The 15,055-nt window shown below is 49.9% G+C and overlaps 1 protein-coding gene across 1 annotated transcript in view; it reads left to right on the forward strand.

The window, feature by feature from the left end:
- Positions 1–15,055, forward strand: part of mtx1b (metaxin 1b) — a 36,874-nt gene that overhangs the window by 9,140 nt on the left and 12,679 nt on the right. The window contains exons 2-4 of the mRNA XM_070868509.1: positions 3,186–3,255; positions 6,267–6,343; positions 14,322–14,414. Of these exons, the coding sequence (XP_070724610.1) occupies positions 3,186–3,255; positions 6,267–6,343; positions 14,322–14,414 (240 nt within the window). The remainder of the gene's footprint in view (positions 1–3,185; positions 3,256–6,266; positions 6,344–14,321; positions 14,415–15,055) is intronic.

A 15,055-nucleotide genomic window follows, 5' to 3' on the forward strand; every position in this document is an offset into this window, starting at 1 on the left:
GCAGTCGACTGTCTCACTCTGATTCCATTACATCATCTGTCCTTGGTGCCTGGAAGGAACTCTGGTTTGGCTCCCTGCTGCTATTACTCAAAGAATTACAGTGAAGCTGCTGTACATCAGCCAGCTGTTGCTGAAGTGCTGCTGATAATCCCTGGTGAAGAGTGGAGACCCTGTAGCCGGATATCTCAGTACAGGACAATGGGGCGGCTCTCGGCTTGGGGTAGAGGCACTGAGCGCCGTCTTGGGGAGGCTCAAGTTTGGGCAAAAGCCAAACATTCAACAATATTTCTGCTCACTGCCCTACCCGGAGTTCAGTAACAGCATGGGTCGGGATTAAGCTGTCCATCTGCTCTCTCTGAGTATGTCGCACTGAGCCCCGAGTTTTGTGTTGCACAATTCAGTGTTCCATCACTGGTTACTCCCGTGTTGGCCACTCTCCCTCTGCATTCCAGGACCTGCTACTGCTCCTGAACCTCTGATTCCTGGAGCCACTCCTGGACCTGCTCTGGCTCCCGGGGCCACTCCTGGACCTGCTCCGGCTCCCGGGGCCATCCTGGACCTGCTCCGGCTCCTGGACCTGCTCCGGCTCCCGGGGCCACTCCTGGATCTGCTCCGGTTCCCGGGGCCTCTCCTGGACCTGCTCCGGCTCCCGGGGCCACTCCTGGACCTGCTCCGGCTCCTGGATCTGCTCCGGCTCCCGGGGCCACTCCTGGACCTGCTCCGGCTCCCGGGGCCATCCTGGACCTGCTCCGGCTCCCGGGGCCACTCCTGGACCTGCTCCGGCTCCCGGGGCCACTCCTGGACCTGCTCCGGCTCCCGGGACCACTCCTGGACCTGCTCCGGCTCCCGGGGCCACTCCTGGACCTGCTCCGGCTCCCGGGGCCACTCCTGGACCTGCTCCGGCTCCCGGGGCCATCCTGGACCTGCTCCGGCTCCCGGGGCCACTCCTGGACCTGCTCCGGCTCCCGGGGCCACTCCTGGACCTGCTCCGGCTCCCGGGGCCACTCCTGGACCTGCTCCGGCTCCCGGGGCCATCCTGGACCTGCTCCGGCTCCTGGACCTGCTCCGGCTCCTGGGGCCACTCCTGGACCTGCTCCGGCTCCTGGATCTGCTCCGGCTCCCGGGGCCACTCCTGGATCTGCTCCAGCTCCTCGACCCGCTGCAGTGTGTACCATCTACAAGATGCACTGCAGCCCCTCCCAAACCCGCGACCTCTACCACCTAGAAGGACAAGGGCAGCAGGTCCATGGGAACACCACCACCTCCACGTTCCCCTCCCAGTCACACACCATCCCGACTTGGAAATATATCGACCGTTCCTTCATCGTCGCTGGGTTACAACCCTGGAACTCCCTCCCTAACAGCACTGTGGGAGCACCTTCACCACACGGACTGCAGCGGTTCAAGAAGGCGGCTCACCACCACCTTCTCAAGGGGCGATTAGGGATGGGCAATAAATGCCGGCCTTGTCAGTGACGCCCACATCCCAGGAACGAGTAAAACAAAATCTGCCCCTCGGCAGCATCCGAGAACACAGCGACAGTTTCCACATGTACAGTGACAGCACCCAGCTCCACCTCATCACCAGCTTGTTCAGCCAGTCATGGTCTCTAAATTGTCAGACATCAAGGATGAGTAGAAATTTCCTCCAATTAAATATTGGGAAGACCGAAGCCACAGTGTCGAACTCCATTCCCGAGCCACAGGCTCTGTCTCTCTCTCTCTCTCTCTCTCTCTCTCTCTCGAGCATCTGTCTGAGGCTGAACCGGAACATACCGTCATATTTGACCCTGAAATGAGCTTCCAACCACATATCCGTGCCTCTACCTCCGTACCATCGTCCGTCTCTGTCTCAGCTCATCTACTGCTGAAACCCTCATCTAAGCCTTTGTTATCTGTAGACTTGACTATTCCAATGCAGTCTTAGCTGGCCTCCCACTTTCTACCCTACGTAAACTTGAGGCCATCCAAAACTCGGCTGCCCATTTCCTAACTCGCAACAAGTCCCGTTCACCTGTGCGCGCTGACCTACATTGGCTCCCAAATCCCTCCATGGCCTCGCTCCTCCCCATCTCTAATCTCCTCCAGCCTCGCAAACCAACACAATCTGCGCTCATCCAATTCTGGCTTCTTCAGCATTTCTGATTTTAATTGCTCAACCATTGGTGGCTGAGCCTTCAACTGCAGCGGCCGTGAGCTCTGTAATTCCCCCCGAAATATCTCCACCCCTCTTTCCTCCTTTAAGACGGTCCTTAAAACCTACCTCTTTGACCAAGCTATTGCAGCTCGGTGTCAAATTCTGTTTTATGATGCTCCTGTGAAGTACCTTGGGACATTTTACTACATTAAAGATGCTATATAAATACCAGTTGTTATCTGCGGTGATCTTGGGCGCAAGAGTGAAAGTTGCTTCTGGTCAGTGAATTTGAGCCAACTAGAGTCTGTAACCGGGCATCTCTGTCCCAGGAATTCATTTACACGTTAACAAGTTTCATTGTGAAGAATTTGAAATAAGGTGACTGAGAGTTGGAACACTCTGAATTTGCTGCAGGGATCACTACAGTTGGTGAGGATCCTTCTCCTGCCGGACAAGTGGTCAGGTTTATCCCTGGAGCAGGCAGATCCCCTCCCATTTTAATACAGTTTCGGCACTTTCACTTACAGACACTGAAGGAGGAATGCAGTGTAGAACTTAACTCTGTATCTAACCCCGTGCTGTACCTGCCCTGGGAGTGTTTGATGGGACAGTGTAGAGGGAGCTTTACTCTGTATCTAACCCCGTGCTGTACCTGCCCTGGGAGTGTTTGATGGGACAGTGTAGAGGGAGCTTTACTCTGTATCTAACCCCCTGTACCTGCCCTGGGAGTGTTTGATGGGACAGTGTAGAGGGAGCTTTACTCTGTATCTAACCCCGTGCTGTACCTGCCCTGGGAGTGTTTGATGGGACAGTGTAGAGGGAGCTTTACTCTGTATCTAACCCCGTGCTGTACCTGCCCTGGGAGTGTTTGATGGGACAGTGTAGAGGGAGCTTTACTCTGTATCTAACCCCCTGTACCTGCCCTGGGAGTGTTTGATGGGACAGTGTAGAGGGAGCTTTACTCTGTATCTAACCCCGTGCTGTACCTACTGGTGACGTGAGTTTCAGACAGTAGATTTGACTTTACTAACTGGATATTTTCTGTCAGGCTTATGCCCGATTTTCAGGAGCACCCCTCAGAGTGCACAAGCTCAGCAACCCCTGGAGAAGCCCCTCGGGTAAGGCTACATGTAGAGCTGGTATGGTTCATGTCACAATTCTAAAAGCAGTCTTTCTCTCTGGGTCCATTCCGTAGGAACAGGGAGAGGTCATTCAGCCCCTCGAACCTGTTCACCTATTTAATTAGATCATGGCAGATCTGTATCTGAACTCCCAACTCTATTTACCTGCCTTGGTTCTGTAACCCTTAAATTAATACCCTTACCAACAGAAATCTGTCTATCTAAGTTTTGTAATTTTCAATTGACCCCAGCATGAACAGCATATTTTGGGGCGAGAGTTCCAGATTTGCCCTACTCTTTGTTTGAAGAAGTGCCCGAACAGCCTCCTTGTTGTGGACCCCCCACTCCCACCAAAGAAAATCGTTTAAATCCTTTAATCATCTCAAACACCTCAATTAGATCATCCATTAAACTCAAGGAAAGACAGGCAGAGTCTATACAACCTGGCCACTCATAATTTAACCCTTTCAGCCCCGGTTTCATTCTGGTGAATCTGCGCTGCCCCCCCCCCCCCCTCGCTGCTCTGAGGCAATATACCCTCCCTGAGTGCTCTATCCTGAGCTTTATATAACATAACTTCCACCCTTTGCTTTCCAGCCCCCTTCCATTGGCCTTTTAAATTATTTGTTGTACCTGTTCACTAGCTTTTAGTGATTTCTACCTCTGTGTTCCTCCACTGTTCCTAACTGCTCACCATTTAGAAAATACTCAGGTACCTGCAAGGGTCCTGTGATCGAGGACCCTGTACCTGACAGGGTCCTGTACTGATCGAGGATGTCTTCAAGGTTGAACAAGCTTGTAGGTTCACAAGAAGGCTAATCGAGGTCTTTAAAATTATGAAAGGTTTTGATCGAGTGGATGCAGAGAGAATGTTTCCACTTATGGGGAAGAGCTTAACTAGAGGCCCTCAATATAAGATAGTCACCCAGAAATGCAGTCGGGAATTCAGAAGAAACTTCTTTACCCAGAGAGTGGTGAGAATGTGGAACTCACTGCCACAGGGAGGGGCTGAAGCAAATAGTATGGATTTAAGGGGAGGATTTGAGGGAGAAGGGAATAAAGGGTTATGGTGATAGAATTGGAGGAGGCTGGAGTGGGGCATAAATGGCAGCATGGATCGGTTGGACCAAATGGCCTGTTTCTGTGCCGTATATCCCATGTAATCCTGTGTAATACATGTTTGAGGAAAAGCTACGTGGTACGTGGGGACATATGAAGCCAAGCTGCAGCAAGTGGAGTTGTGAAGGTGAGGAGGGGTATCGGTTTACGTAAGAACACAAGAATAGGAGCAGGAGTACACCATCCAGCCCCTCGAGCCTGCTCCATCACTCAATAAGATCATGACTGAACGTCTACATTAACTCCACATTCCCGCCCTATTCCTACATCCAACAATCTATCAATCTCTGCCTTGAATATACTCAACGGCTGAGCCTCCACAGCCCTCGGGGGTAGAGAATCCCAAAGATTCACCACCCTCTGAGTGAAGAAATTCCTCCTCATCTCAGTCCTAAATGGCCGAGCCCTTATCCTGAGACTATGACCCCTGGTTCCAGACTCTCCGGTCAGGGGGAACAGTCTCTCAAGCACCTATCCTGTCAAGCTCTCTAAGAATTTTATATGTTTCAATGAGATCACCTTTCATTCTTCTAAACTCGAGAATATCGGCCCATTCTTCTCAATCTCTCATAGGACAGCCCTCTCATTCCAGAAATCAATCTGGTGAACCTTTGTTGCACCCCCACTTGGGTAAGGAGACCAAAACTGTACACAGTTCCAGGTATGGTCTCACCAAAACCTGTACAATTGTTACTCTTATACTCCAAATCCCTTGCAATAAGTTTTAATGTACCATTTGCCTTACAAATTGCTTGCTCTACCTGCATATTAACTTTCTGTGATTTGTTAACCGGGAAAAGTGTCTGTGCTGCTCTCCAGAATCTGTGTCCAGGCCTGTTGGGTTCTGTTGAAATAGTAGTTGGGGAACAAACGTTTCCCTTCAAACTGAAGTAGCTTAAAAGCTGTTGTGTGGCTGGAAGCCTCCCTGCTCAGTGAAAGAGCTGTGGGCTGGAGTTTAACCCTCGCTGTTCACACTGTGGCGATTCCCGCTTTAACTGGGAGTGTTTCAGTGCTCCCACCAATTGGTTAGCAGCAGTACGATCACCGAAGTTTGTAAGTACTGAAAGAAGTAATCCACGGCAGGTTACCATGGGCACCTCACTTCCAGGCCTTGGTGTCCAGTTGCTGGGTTTTATTTCTGTTTGATCCAGTTTGTTCGGGATTTTCACTTGGTATAAATAGTGACCCGCTTGCAGTGGATTCTCCTGAGAGGTGATCTCGTCCCAGACATTGTCCCAGACGTCAGCACCAAGAGCCCAGTCTGACGTTGCTTCCTCTAGTGTGCAAAGTTTCCAAGCCAGTAGTTATCCCACAGTCTGAACTGCTCGAGATGTGCAGTAGTTGTGCCTCTTTTGCGGTTTTACTCGGCATTAGTGTGGAATTTAGTGAAGTGGAGAACAACTGGATGCTGTAAAACTTGTGTTTCCCTGGTGGATCCAACTGCTGCAGGCTGGATACTGCTTCTGGAGAGCAGCACAGACACTGTCCCTGGTTAATGGACACAAGAGCTTGGTGATGTCAGGAAAGGGAATGACAAAGGAACCAATCTGGTCCCAATGGCTCCTTGGGTAAAAGGCCTGGTGTAGCAAGCCACATAGACAAGGAGGATCCCAGCCCCTATCTTTGACCTCAGGTGAGGCATTAATAACTGGACTCAGTGCCCCAGGCTAGTGAGGGGGAAATCAGGCTGCTGGAATGTGAGCCTGGCTGGAGGACACGATTGGCTGGACTCTGACTCCTTGTGATTGAATTCTGTTGACCCTGCTTTTGCATGAAGAATGGCCATTTGGGTGAGGGGTCTCCAGCATCAATGCAGCCTCTGCCCCCAACTTTCACGAGGGGAGGGGGGAAATTGGGGCCTAAAATGAAGCTGTTTGTTTTATTGGCAGGGGTTTTGCCAGCACTGAAGACTGAGAAAGACGTTCTGTCGCAGCCTCTCCAGATCCTTGCATACCTCAGGAAACAGGTGAACCCGTCATTTTGTCTAACTGCATCTCACTGGAGTTTGGTCATTCGTGTTATGATGTTGCTAGACAGATTAGATTTGCCTTGCAAAGTGTTAACTCCCAACGGAACAGTTTTAGTTTAATATTTAAAAGCTTTTTAAAACTTTAATTAGTGTGGTTGCTAGCTGGGATCACAGACAGAACAGGCAATAGGCTGTGTTACTTTTGTATGTTCTATTAGCTTTCACAAAATAAGCTTCATTAGGTTTGGATCTGGGCATTTCTCAGTGTGTGATAGAATGGCTTTCATTCCATGAGCCGAGCGGGTGACTTAACTTAACGCATGTACAGGTGCTGCAAGCTCCTACTTCAAGTGGTGGGATTTCATTCAAGGTGGTAACTTTGACTAACAGCTCAGTGAGCCAATCCTCAGGACACAGTTGAGGAGGGAGGAGAGGGCCAGAGAACTGATCGTTTCTCTCTCAATCAATAGCCTAGTGCTGACTGAAGCATCTAACTCTCAGCAATGAAGAGTCGGGGCCTTCAGAAGAAGGCAGTGGGTGCCTAGATGTTCTTGTGCCATGTTTTGGTGGTGTGGAGAATCTGATGGTGCCTCTGCGTGTGGTAACACGGTGCCCTGTTTGGTCAAGCAGCAGCAGAGGGCAACAGCCCTAAATTTCTCACGCCCAGAAATTGCTGGGGCATGAAGTGGGGTTATAGTAAATTCAGCTAGTGGAACTTGTACAGGGATTTAGCAACACTGAAGGGAATGGGCCAGTTCAGCCACCATGTTAAGTCTTCTGCTTTGGTCTCTGTTTTAGGCCATTTCTCTTCCACATGCTTGAGTCGAAATGGTGGGAGATACTCAATATCGAAAACAACTTCTCACCAATGGGAGAGCCAGTGAGCTGCTATCAGGGACCCAATGCTATATGGGCCACGTGTAGACGTATTGCCATCTCCCGGGGTCACAAGCATTGTTGCAGAACTCGCAGCCAACTCTCCTCTTGTTAAGCATGGGAGGAGAGGTATAGACCTCCTGACAGTGGGAAAGGTGGGTGTGTGGGATCGACATTCCCGCAGGTCAGGGCTGCGGCACTGAATGCTGGGATTGGAGCGCGGGTAGGTACAGCAGGAGCAGCGAGAGATCGGGGAGCGACGTGATCGGGGCCCAGGAGAAGTGTGAGTTTGGGGCCCAGGGGCAGCACTGGCCAGCCCACACTGCGATATGTGGGCGCACAAGGTCCGTGCAGCAGAGCTGGTCTCCAGTTGTCTTGGTCAACCCTTGCCACTGGACCAAGACCTAGCTCTGTCAAGCCCATGTGGTGGCTGGTGTGCAACGGTCACCCCACGTTAAAACAATCCACGCACAGGCATCTTCCACCCTTCAGGATGTAGTTTGGGATCCGGAATATTAGGTCCTTCATTGAAACACCTGTGAACTCATCCCTTTTCAGTGTGGAAGGTCATCCTCGTTTCGAGGGACTGCCTATGATGATGATGATGAGGGAATCTACATTGTGTACATTGAAAGCACCCAAGAGCACAATTTATATCTCTTGACTTTTTTCTGGTGAGAACATTTTAAGATGGATTAACACTGGAGTGAAATACTGATGGATGCCGGCCAGCCAATGGGGTTGCAGATTAGACGCAATGAGAGATGATGCTTTCGCTTTCCCCTCTTTTCTCACTGGGATATGGTTTCCAAGCACTAAGCACTCTCCGGCATCTTGGCTAAATTGCCACGTGATGTTTGAGTGCAGACAGTGAGGATCAGCAAGATATTTAACCAGGGGAGACATCACCATGAAACCCGATCCTGATGCAACCAAAATTCACACTTGCACCAGCAGCAGGGGACACTGGGAGGACCAGTGGAAGTGCCTTGCAGCCCACTTTAGCTGAGATCAGGACAGACCGGGACGGGAGCCAGAGCCTGGGCGGTCTGGTCTGGCCTGGCCAGTGTGACTCTGCTTCGGGCTGCCTGTCACCAGAGGCCTGGTAAATCTGGTAACTATGACAACCTACTCATTACACAAACAAGGCAGGAATGTGAGGCCATCCATAGGGAATTTCTTCATTACTTAAATACTTCCCAATTACAGATGGTGATGGGAATCGATCAATGTCACTTGGGGAGAAGCCATTTTTACACTTCCTGTTTTTGGCTAAAACCTTAACCGTTGAACTGCTCAGACTGAATTAACTGTTCAACTGTTAACAAAATAAAAATATCTGTTGACCTGTGTCGTACAGAAACTCACTCTCGGGTATCTGTTATTCTAAATATAAACCCCCTCCCCCCCTCCCCCCCCCCCCCCCCGAACCCCTCGATTAGATTCCAGCCTGTAACTCACTCCCAGGTATCTGTTATTCTATATATAAACCTCCCCTAACCCCTCGATTAGATTCCAGCCTGGAACTCACTCCTGGGGTATCTGTTATTCTATATATAAACCCCCCCGAACCCCTCGATTAGATTCTAGCCTGTAACTCACTCCCGGGTATCTGTTATTCTATATATAAACCCCCCCGAACCCCTCGATTAGATTCCAGCCTGTAACTCACTCCCGGGTATCTGTTGTTCTATATATAAACCCCCCGAACCCCTCGATTAGATTCCAGCCTGTAACTCACTCCCGGGTATCTGTTATTCTATATATAAACCTCCCGAACCCCTCGATTAGATTCCAGCCTGTAACTCACTCCCGGGTATCTGTTATTCTATATATAAACCCCCCCGAACCCCTCGATTAGATTCCAGCCTGGAACTCGCTCCCGGGTATCTGTTATTCTATATATAAACCTCCCCTAACCCCTCGATTAGATTCCAGCCTGTAACTCACTCCCGGGTATCTGTTATTCTATATATAAACCCCCCCGAACCCCTCGATTAGATTCCAGCCTGTAACTCACTCCCGGGTATCTGTTGTTCTATATATAAACCTCCTCTAACCCCTCGATTAGATTCCAGCCTGTAACTCACTCCCGGGTATCTGTTATTCTATATATATAAACCTCCCCTAACCCCTCGATTAGATTCTAGTCTGTAATTCACTCCCGAGTATCTGTTATTCTATATATAAACCCCTCGATTAGATTCCAGCCTGTAACTCACTCCTGGGTATCTGTTATTCTATATATAAACCTCCCCTAACCCCTCGATTAGATTCCAGCCTGTAACTCACTCCCGGGGTATCTGTTATTCTATATATAAACCCCCGAACCCCTCGATTAGATTCCAGCCTGTAACTCACTCCCAGGTATCTGTTATTCTATATAAACCTCCCCTAACCCCTCGATTAGATTCCAGCCTGTAACTCACTCCCGGGTGTCTGTTATTCTATATATATAAACCCCCCCGAACCTCTCGATTAGATTCCAGCCTGTAACTCACTCCCGGGTATCTGTTATTCTATATATAAACCCCCCGAACCCCTCGATCAGATTCCAGCCTGTAACTCACTCCCGGGTATCTGTTATTCTGTATATAAACCTCCCCTAACCCCTCGATTAGATTCCAGCCTGTAACTCACTCCCGGGTGTCATGTATTCAACCAGCATTGTAACCCATGTATAATCTGACCTAAGTTGTACACCGTGAGAACACTGACCACTAGGTGGGAGACACTCCTAACCTGGACCTTCAGGTATAAAAGGGGAAGCTCCACCCACCTTCATCACTTGAGTGCTAAAGAATAAAGGACAGGTCACAGACTGACCTCTCAAGCATGGGCCTTGTGTGCATTTATACTGTATAGTAAGGACATATCAATGGCGACGAGAAACTGGGATTTAAATCACGCGAGCTTGGACACTAGCAGAACAGACGAGAGGTACTGTTAAGGAATGGTTGGGACAGAGATTTAACATTGTTAAAGCAGCACACAGTTCTCCAGGCAGACAAGGGCAGTCAGGCATGCCCCAACATGTAGTCGAACCCAGAGGGGAAGTTCGACAGAGACAATGGCTAGCTGAACAGCGATTCACGCCATTGCAAGGGACAATGCGGCCAGTAATGGGGCCATCAACACCTGTTAATGGTGCACTCAAGGACAATAACAGGGGCAGTCAGGGACGATCGACTGGCAAGAGACCTTTTGTTTCCAACAACAGCTCATGCTGGAGGCGTGGAGGCACACACTCAGCTGGAGTTTGCAGAGATGAGCAAAATACCTGCAGAAATTGCAGAAATGAACACTGGGGGAATTCGCTGGAAGCTGAAGTTCAGCGAGTTCATGTGGAGCACGTATACAGTTCATACACCAGGACGCCACCGATAATGATGAAAGTGCTCCTCAATGGCATCCCAGTATCAATGGAGCTAGACACGGGGCCAGCCAGTCCCTGATGGGTATCAAACAATTCGAAAAGTTGTGGGCATCCAAGGCCAGGAGGCCAAAATTATCGGCAATTGACGCACAGCTACGGACTTACACAAAGGAGATCATTCCGGTGCTAGGCAGCGCCACGGTAGTCGTGACCCACAAAGATTCGGAGAACAGGTTGCCACTCTGGATTGTCCCAGGGGATGGTCCCGCACTACTGGGGAGGAGTTGGCTTGCTGTCATGAACTGGAAATGGGGCGATGTCAATGCAATTTCCTCTGTGGAGCGAGTATCATGCTCACAGGTCCTGGACAAATTTGACTCATTATTTCAACCTGGCATCGGCACTTTCATGGGGGCCAAGGTAGTGATTCACATAAACCCGGACGCCAGCCCAGTACACCACAAGGCCAGAGCAGTGCCGTACATGATGGGGGAAAAGATAGAAGGCGAATTGGACCGCCTGCTGAGGGAAGGCATCATCTCACCAGTCGAATTCAGTGACTGGGCAAGCCCGATCGTGCCGGTGCTCAAGGCGGATGGGTCGGTCAGGATATGTGACGATTACAAGGCCACCATCAATCGGGTGTCACTCCAAGACCAGTACCCGCTACCGAGAGCGGAGGACCTCTTTGCAACGCTATCCGGTGGACCTGACCTCAAAATTGGACCTGACCTCAGCTTACATGACCCAGGAGCTGGCGAGTGAGTCAAAGAAGCTGACCACCATCACGACACACAAGGGGTTGTTTGAGTACAACAGATGTCCGTTCGGGATTCGCTCGGCCGCCGCGATCTTCCAACGAAATATGGAAAGCCTCCTCAAGTCGATTCCAAGGATGGTGGTTTTTCAGGACGACATCCTCATCACGGGTTACGATACTGAAGAACACCTCCACAACCTGGAGGAGGTGCTACGCAGACTGGACCGGGTAGGGCTGCGACTGAAAAAGGCGAAGTGCGTCTTCCTAGCTCCAAAGGTAGAATTCCTGGGGATGAGGGTAGCAGCAGACGGGATCAGCCCTACTGCGTCCAAAACGGAAGCGATCCAGAGAGCACCCAGACCCCGTAACACGACGGAGCTGCGTTCGTTCCTGGGGCTCCTGAACTATTTTGGTAACTTTCTTCCCAAATTGAGCACGCTGCTAGAGCCGCTACACGTGCTCCTACGCAAAGGTCACGAATGGGTCTGGGGGGACAGCCAGGAAAGGGCTTTTAATAGAGCACACAATTTGTTATGTTCCAACAATCTGTTAACGCTATATGACCCATGTAAGAAACTTGTGTTAACGTGCGATGCATCGTCCCATGGTGTCGGGTGTGTGTTGCGGCATGTCAATGTCAAGGGTCAGTTACAGCCGGTAGCTTATGCCTCCAGAAGTCTGTCCCAGGCAGAAAGGGGCTGCGGGATGGTAGAAAAGGAGGCGCTCGCTTGTGTATATGCGGTAAAGAAAATGCACCAGTACCTGTTTGGCAGGAAATTTGAGCTGGAGACAGATCACAAACCCCTAACGTCCCTTTTGGCCGACAACAAGGCCAGAAATGCAAACGCATCAGCCCGCATACAGAGGTGGGCACTCACGTTAGCCGCCTATGACTACACAATTCGGCACAGACCAGGCACTGAAAACTGCGCCGATGCACTCAGCAGGCTCCCACTAGCCACCACTGAGTGGGCTACCGAGCATGGTGCTGAGATGGTCATGGCTGTTGAAGCTTTCGGAAGCGAAGGCTCACCCGTGACAGCCCGTCAGATTAAAGTCTGGACAAATAGAGACCCGCTATTGTCTCTAGTCAAGAAATATGTCCTGAATGGGGACTGGGCAGCCACGTACAGGGCATGCCCTGAGGAATTTAAACCATTTCACAGGCGCAGGGATGATCTCTCGATTCAGGCCGATTGCCTACTGTGGGGAAACCGCGTAGTCATGCCCCAGATGGGCAGAGAGGTGTTCATCAGAGAACTCCACAATGAGCACCCAGGCATTGTCACGATGAAGACAATTGCCAGGTCACACGTTTGGTGGCCAGGGATAGACGCAGATCTGGAACTTAGTGTTCGCAGGTGCAACACGTGTGCCCAGCTGGGCAATGCGCCCAGGGAAGCCCCCCTTAGCCCCTGGCCATGGCCCGCTAAGCCTTGGTCACACATCCATGTGGACTACGCAGGTCCTTTCATGGGAAAAATGTTTTTGGTTGTAGTAGATGCCTACTCCAAATGGATCGAGTGTGACATTTTAAATTCAAGCACATCCTCTGCCACAGTAGAAAGTCTACGGGCAATGTTCTCCGCCCACGGTCTACCGGACGTCTTGGTCAGCGACAATGGCCCGTGCTTCACAAGCACTGAATTCCAGGACTTCATGGCAGGCAATGGAATTAACCATGTCAGAACGGCACCGTTCAAGCCGGCCTCAAATGGCCAGGCAGAACGAGCAGTGCAGATAATCAAACAGGGGATGCTCAGAATCCAAGGGGGTTCCCTACAGTGCCGCTTATCACGCCTCCTGTTAGCCTATAGATCCAGGCCACACTTGCTCACAGGGGTTCCACCGCAGAGCTGCTAATGAAAAGAACGCTCAAAACCCGATTATCCCTTATACACCCCACCATGAAAGAAATTGTCGAGAGCAGACGCCAGCGACAATATGACTACCATGACAGGAATGCGAGGGCGCGATGTATTGATGTAAATGATCCTGATTTTGTTCTCGACTACGCTGCAGGGCCCAAATGGCTCGCAGGCACTGTGGTTGCCAAAGAGGGAAATAGGATTCTGGTAGTTAAACTTACCAATGGACAAATCTGCCGCAAACACATGGATCAAACAAAAGGAGGTTCAGCAACCCCATGGAAGAACACGATGTAGAGTTCACTCCACCACAGGTGACCAAACACCGGAACCAAAGGGAGGAGAGCCCAGTCACTGTGGGCAGTCTGGATAGGCCTGAGGCACCGCAAACAGCAGACACTCAGGCCAGCGCCCAACAACCGGAGCCCCAACTCAGGCGCTCTGTAAGAGAGCGTAAACCACCAGAGAGACTCAACCTGTGATCCCAATAAGACTTTGGAGGGGGAGATGATGTCATGTATTCTACCAGCATTGTAACCCATGTATAATCTGACCTAAGTTGTACACCGTGAGAACAATGACCACTAGGTGGGAGACACTCCTAACCTGGACCTTCAGGTATAAAAGGGGAAGCTCTACCCACCTTCATCACTGGAGTGCTAAGGAATAAAGGACAGGTCACAGACTGACCTCTCAAGCATGGGCCTCGTGTGCATTTATACTGTGTAGTAAGGACGTATCACCGGGTATCTGTTGTTCTATATATAAACCCCCTGAACCCCTCGATTAGATTCCAGCCTGTAACTCACTCCCGGGGTATCTGTTATTCTATATATAAACCCCCCCGAACCCCTCGATTGGATTCCAGCCTGTAACTCACTCCCGGGGTATCTGTTATTCTATATATAAACCCCCCCGAACCCCTCGATTGGATTCCAGCCTGTAACTCCCGGGTATCTGTTATTCTATATATATATATAGATTCTAGTTCGTAACTCTCTCATTATACCATAAACTATTTGGATGGCCAAGGTGTTGCAATAAGCCTGTTGAACTCTTATTTACTGATCTTGCCGTCTTCCGTTCTCTTTCTAGAGGTACAATGCAGACTACGGGCTATCGGCAACACAGGGGGCTGACACGCTCGCCTTCAGCTCTCTGATTGAGGAGAAGCTACTCCCGGCGCTGGTGAGTGCTGCACGTCTCTTCATATAGATTGGACAAATCAAATTGGCAAAGATAGCCTTGAGGACGAATTCATGTATTCGGGATGGTTTCTTAGAACAACACGTTGTGGAACCAACCAGAGAACAGGCTATTTTAGATCTGGTAATGTGTAATGAGATAGGATTAATTAACGATATCATAGTAAAGGATCCTTCTGGGAAGAGTGATCATAGCATGTTAGAATTTCAAATTCAGTTTGAGGGTGAGAAACTTGGTCTCAAACCAGCGTACTAAGCTAAAATAAAGGAGACTACAAAGGTATGAAGACAGAGCTGGCTAAAGTGGACTGGGAAAATAAATTAAAGGGTAAGATGGTAGATGAGCAGTGGCAGACATTTAAGGAGATATTTCATAACTCTCAGCAAAGATATATTCCAGTGAGAAAGAAAGACTAGGAGAAGGATGAACCATCCTTGGCTAACTAAGGAAGTAAAGGATGGTATAAAATTGAAAACAAAGGCATACAATGTTGCGAAGATTAGTGATAGGCCAGAAGATTGGGAAATTTTTAGAAACCAGCAAAGGATGACTAAAAAAAATAAGAGGGTGAAGATAGGTTGAGAGTAATCTAGCAAGAAATATAAAAACAGACGGGAAGAGCT

The sequence above is a fragment of the Pristiophorus japonicus genome, chromosome 30 (assembly GCF_044704955.1).
Source record: "Pristiophorus japonicus isolate sPriJap1 chromosome 30, sPriJap1.hap1, whole genome shotgun sequence".
NCBI classification, from domain to species: Eukaryota; Metazoa; Chordata; class Chondrichthyes; family Pristiophoridae; genus Pristiophorus; species Pristiophorus japonicus.